General features: G+C 32.3%; 1 protein-coding gene across 1 annotated transcript; it reads left to right on the top strand.

Annotated features, from left to right (window-relative positions):
- Positions 1–2,056: 2,056 nt before the first annotated feature.
- Positions 2,057–4,300, top strand: LOC144997316 (WAT1-related protein At4g30420-like). Its single transcript, XM_078957187.1, has 7 exons — positions 2,057–2,286; positions 2,420–2,485; positions 2,573–2,689; positions 2,779–3,016; positions 3,104–3,262; positions 3,614–3,765; positions 3,890–4,300. Exons 1-7 carry the CDS (start codon positions 2,108–2,110, stop codon positions 4,086–4,088), a joined length of 1,110 nt encoding a protein of 369 aa, XP_078813313.1. The 5' UTR covers positions 2,057–2,107; the 3' UTR covers positions 4,089–4,300.
- The last annotated feature ends 1,874 nt before the right edge of the window (positions 4,301–6,174 follow it).

Genomic DNA, 6,174 nt, shown 5'->3' on the forward strand with positions numbered 1-6,174 from the left:
AAAATATAGAGATATTAATTGATATTATATATTTAAAAAAAAAAACAGTAATGCACTTATTTTGTTTTGTTAAATACCTAAAAATCCGTTGTAAATAATTGGCTCACAGGTGTTCTCATAATATTTTTTTGGAATGGAAAAATTATTTTAAACTAATAATAATTTAGTGAAAAATAAAATATAACAAAGAGAAAAAACAAAACAAACAAAAACCAAAAAAAAACAAAACTCACATTCAAGTGTTGTAACCAAACAATTCAATTGACTTTTAGTTTAAACTTCCTAATAACAAACCAAAAGAATGAACGGAACACAATCTTATTAAACATGACATAATTTCTAACATTATGTTTTCTAAACACTTGTAAGTTTCTGAAAGTAAAGAACCCGTGTGGCTGTTAAAACAATCATATAAAGTCATCTATATCGATTAGCAGTAAGATTTGTTGTATCTGCACAAAACAGTCACTCCCTTACCAACAATTTGAAGACAAATCTCCCCCTACCAACTAATAAGATTCCAAACTAAAAATCCATATCATTGTTAGGTTACAGTTTAACCTTACACATTTTGAATTAATCAAATTGTGTTTTTAAATGATGTATAATTGCAAAGATTGAGACGAAAAACATATTAAATCACGAAACAATACTTGTGATAGATGGTGATTCACATGTACAAAATTTTGTTCAAAAGTCTCTTATTGCACTATCCAATGAGCATATTTTTGGATGCATGAATCTCATAAATACTCATGACAAACATTCATACAAGAGACTAGGGTTTAGAGGTAGCAAAACATCTAGGTGATAAACGAACCTGAATTTTAGTGATCCATTCGCGTAAATTACATTTATTTAATTAACAAATGAATAGGAACAATATTTTTCATGCTTTTTAATTCAACAAATGAAGATGAATTTGGTCATGTTCGTTCATCTATATTCTAGAACTACGTTTACGTTTATTTATTAATCATTGTTTATGTTTGTTTATGTTCATTTATTTATGTTTTATATGTTCATTTATAATCACTAATTTTATAAATTACATAGTAGCCTAAAGGCTCAAAACGAACCCATATCATTATATCATTTGTAGATTTTTATTCATTTGTGTTCTTTAATGTTCATTTGTTTATGTTATTTTATATTCATTATTGATTGTTTGTTTATCATTGTTTAACATTATGGGTGAAATTTTATGATACGACCTGTTAAAAGTACATGATACGAAACGAAATTAGGATAAAATTAAAATTTGAATTTTTGTTCTTGTCGAATGTAAAAAACTCGATCTCATATTGCGTCGTGTACATGTTCAAAATTCGATACGGAATTAACACCATTTTAGCATTGTTGTCGTGTTTTTCATATTTGTCGTGTTTTGTATATTAAGTATTAATTAATTAAACTGTTTTTTATGTTATGTTATCTTTTGCTTGTCTTATCATGTTTGTCGTTTTCTAATTGGTTCGTTTTTGTGATAGTAAAAAAAGCACAATATTGTATCGTGTCGTGTTCGTATCACGTAAAACCTTATCATGTCGTGTCGTGTCAGACAAAAATACGACACAACGACCCGATTTGTCACTCTTATTTAACATCCTAAAGAACAAACACCAATGAATATTGACAAAGTAAGTTTTTAAAGAAAAAACACATGAGCAAGAAAATACATTCATTTATATGTTTGCATTTGCTTTGTTCATTTGTTTGGAATTAATCTAAAATGACAAATTTGAATTCTTTTTTTTATCATTGCTCTCTTTTCTAATTGCATATCAAATACCATATTTAGCCTTTTGGGAATTATATCCAAAATGACAAATTTGAATACGTGTTACAAGAATAATATATGCATCTTTTGATCAAAACACCCAATGTGTAAAATCAATGTTATTGACAAAATACTATATCATAGCAATTGAAAGATTAGGGACTAAACTTGCGAATATTCATAGAATATGTACCCAAGTGCAAAATAACCAACTCTTGAAACTGCGAGTATATAAAGGTTGTTTCGGCATGATAAAGTTTCAAATTGTGGAGTGATAGAATCACATTAATTACTATACACACTCCATATACATATATATAAGCTTCAATGGGGTGGCTAGAGTTTTACAAGCCATTAATGGTTATGGTGGTGTTGCAATTTACATATGGAGCAGTCTCCATATCAACTAGAGCTTCTCTCTTGGAAGGAATGAACCCTAGAATTTTTGTCGTCTATAGACAAGCTATTGCTGCTTTAGTCATTGCCCCTATTGCTTATTTTTCGAGGTATATTTGATGTTGTCATAATATAAATATTATCTAACAACTTCTTTTTAATATTTTCACGAATTCTTTTAGTTTAGAATAAGAAGATAACGACCTACATTTCTGATTTAAATTGTTTGTGTGAGTGTTGTAGGAGCAAAACGAAATGTTCCATTGGATGGAAGAGCTTTTCATTGATCTTTATTGCTGCTTTGATAGGGTAAAAAAAAGTTCTACCAACCTTTAAAGTCAGTATTAAAAGGTTGTGTAGAGAAAATAAATAGTGTTTCTTGTATCTTTTGTGCAGAATAACAACCAGCCAAATGATCTTCTTAGAAGGATTATACTTAGCGTCATCGTCGGCAGGAAGTGCCATGTTCAATCTTGTCCCCGCCATCACCTTTGTTGCAGCAGCCATTGTTGGGTACGTACTTCAATTTTCTCTAAAAAAATCATTCCAAAATGCTACAAAAATCATAATCTTACTTAAATTTCATGAAACTTAATTTGTAGATACGAACCAATAAATATTCGAAGCTTGAGAACCATTGCGAAGATATTAGGGACGGTTGTATGTGTCACTGGTGCTGCTACAATGGCACTCATCAAAGGCCAAAAACTTCTAAATGCACAACTGCCTTCATCGCATTCTTTGTTATTGAACTCAACTGAAAGTGATAATCTTTGGCTTTTGGGTTGTTTATGTCTTTTTGGCAGCAGTTGTTGCTGGTCGTTTTGGCTAATTATTCAGGTGTGTATTGATTTACCTTCTGTCGCGAAAGATGTGTCGCGATTGTATTATGTTGTTTTAGTTATGAAGTTTGTTATAATAATACAGGTACCTGTCACTAGAAACTATCCCGACCACTTGTCTTTGTCAGCTTGGATGTGTTTTCTTGCGACCATACAATCCGCGGTGGTTACCATGTTTACAGATCCAGACTTGGAAGCTTGGAAAGTTACATCTTATTTGCAACTTGGATCTTTGTTATATGCGGTAATTATATTCGTTACATATTTTAATATAAGATGTCTTGTCCCATGTCATTTATAAAACCCTTGTATTAGAGTCCCAATAGATGCAGAATTATAAAATGTGGATTGGGCTACTTATGGACGTTGAGTTCTTATGTCAGCTACCTCTTCAAATGTGTGCTTTTAGAAATGGTCAAAAGTTTGAGTCTCTCTAGCCGGAGTGTGAGAGTTCCAACTTTAATGTGGAGTGGGCTCCTAGTAGTCACTAGGTGGACTCTTATGTCAGTTACATAGAGGGTTGTTATGTACAAAAATTAAAATATTTTAGGTTGAAAACTTAGTAACATATTTCCCATTGTTTATTTATGTTTAGGGTATTGTTGGTTCGGGAATTTCCATATTTGCGCAATCGTGGATAATCCAAAAGAGGGGTCCAGTGTTTTCGGCAATGTTCAATCCTTTAAACACAGTCATTGTGACATTTTTTGCTTCTATATTTCTACAAGAACAAATATATGTGGGGAGGTTAGTGGAATTAATTAAATATAAACCATACACATTGTTGCATGTTGTCAGAAACGCAATGGCAACATTATAATTTCCTTTTCTCATAATAACATCAACTTCTTTTTTTTTTTTTTAACTTTAGCGTGATAGGTGCAGCTGCAATCGTGATTGGACTGTATGTCGTGTTGTGGGGTAAAGCCAAAGATCTCGAGGAACTAAAAGAAGAACAACAGAAGAAGGCTATGATTTCGAAAAACTATCAAATCAAAGTTGTTCAAGTTTTGGTTGATAAATCTAGCATCGTGGAACCCCTTTTGCCTGAAGAAAGTAACAAATTCTGATTGTTGATGATGAGGTTCTGAAAGCCATGCCCAATACGATTATAATTATATGAAGTATAATATAAGCCTAATTGCAAGTTATGAACAAATGAATGGTTCATATGGAAAATGTTGTTTTCTAATGAATTACTAGTAATGATACATCATATAACAAACCAACAACTATGTTCCTTGTGGTTTATAAATTTGCCAAATCAAGGTTGTTAATTTAATCCATACTTTTATATTTTCTTGATGAGATCTGAAAGTCATACCTAATATGATCATAATTATTATATTGCAATATAGTCTAATTATAAGTTACAAACAAATAAATGATTCATACTAAGAGTGTTGCAAGGATTCGATAATTTACTGGTTGTCCAGTGTACTACTAGTAATAAATCATAAAACAAAGACAAAACTTCAAAAATCGTCTCTGTTGTTTTCGAAAATATCAAGTTTAGTCCTTAAGTTCAAAAAACCTCACAGATGGTCCATGTGGTTTCAAAACTTTTAACATTTGGTCATTCCAGCTAACTCCGTTACCATTTAGCCGTTAAGTCAGGGGTATTTTTGGTATTTCACTACACAGGGACCATTTATGAGGTTTTCAGTTACTTTTTTTAAATAAATAAATAAATAAAATTTAATATGCAAGGGTCTCACCTCTCTCTCTCTCTCTCTCTCTCTCTCTCTCTCTCTCTCTCTCTCTCTCCGTCCTCCCCCTGATCACCATAAAAAACATACACACACTCCCAATACACGCAGATACATACACACATTCCACATACACAAACAGTCACCACTAGTTAGCCTTCAATGACTATGCTTGATCCTCCCACCATCAATTGCTTTCAATAACACATCAAAGGAAGCTCAAAGATTTCAGACGATGACATCTCATCCTCCGACTTAGTCTGCGTCAGGATGAGAAAAAACGACCCTAACCCCACCCTCTCTTCTTCTTCTAACTGATTTGCAACGACGGTGGAAGGGCATCGATGGGTGGATGCGGTTGGTGGATGTAGGCGGCCTTGCTGCTTCATTTCTTTGAAATGAGAATAATTAAAATTATTGAAGAAATTAAATCGAGATGAAGTTGAATTGACTTTACAGTGGGGAAAGTGTTGTTGGTGTAAGAAATAAGCATGCAGGTCTTCCCAACAGCTCCATCGTCGATTGTCACACACTTTATAAACTGAGATGCGCTCATTCTTGACTTTTTCCAGTAACTGGAGTTTGACTTTGACCTCTGACGACCAACTTCAACAAATATTCTTGTTCCCACCTCTTGATTAACTTCTCTTTCCTTCAGACTTCAAGCCAAAAAAGCTGCAAAATTTCTCCCCAAACATCAAAACCCTAAAATATTTCCACACTGACTACAATATAAGGACCAAAATCAGCAGCACATTCATTGATTTCGGAACATTTCATACAAATAGTGTGTGATTGTGTGTGTTTTGTGTGCAGAGAGAAATGAGAAGCACCTTAGATAGAGAGAGAGAGGTGGGATCCTTGTATATTAAATTTTATTTATATATTTATTTAAAAAAAAGTAACTGAAAACCTCATAAATGGTCCCTGTGTAGTGAAATACCCAAAATGCTCCTGACTTAACGGCTAAATGGTAATGAAGTTAGCCGGAATGACCAAATGTTGAAAGTTTTGAAACCACAGGGACCATCTGTGAGGTTTTTTGAACTTAAAAACTAAACTTGATATTTTCGAAAACTACAGAGACTATTTTGAAGTTTTGTTTAAAACAAATCTATCAACTATATTTCGTTAGGTTTATAACTTTTTCCAAATCAAGGTTGTTATTCTAATCCATATTATATTTTTAAATTAGCCACCAACGAAATTACGCATAAAAGGTCAAGATCTAGATCTTGGATTGTTGCAATGATTATGACTTTAGTTAAGTATGTTCTCCTATGCATCTTTTTTCAGCATATATTTTTCATATTATAAAATTGCTCAAAAATGTATTTTGATGGTTTCATCATGCTTTTATGATTCAGCGGTGTCGGGTTTTTCATGTTCCGACAACATGAGTTTAGGATTTCATTATCGTGTAATAATTTCGTTTAGAAAATTAAAA

This window comes from Lactuca saligna, chromosome 5, assembly GCF_052625555.1.
Source record: "Lactuca saligna cultivar CGN05327 chromosome 5, ASM5262555v1, whole genome shotgun sequence".
Classification (NCBI taxonomy): domain Eukaryota; kingdom Viridiplantae; phylum Streptophyta; class Magnoliopsida; order Asterales; family Asteraceae; genus Lactuca; species Lactuca saligna.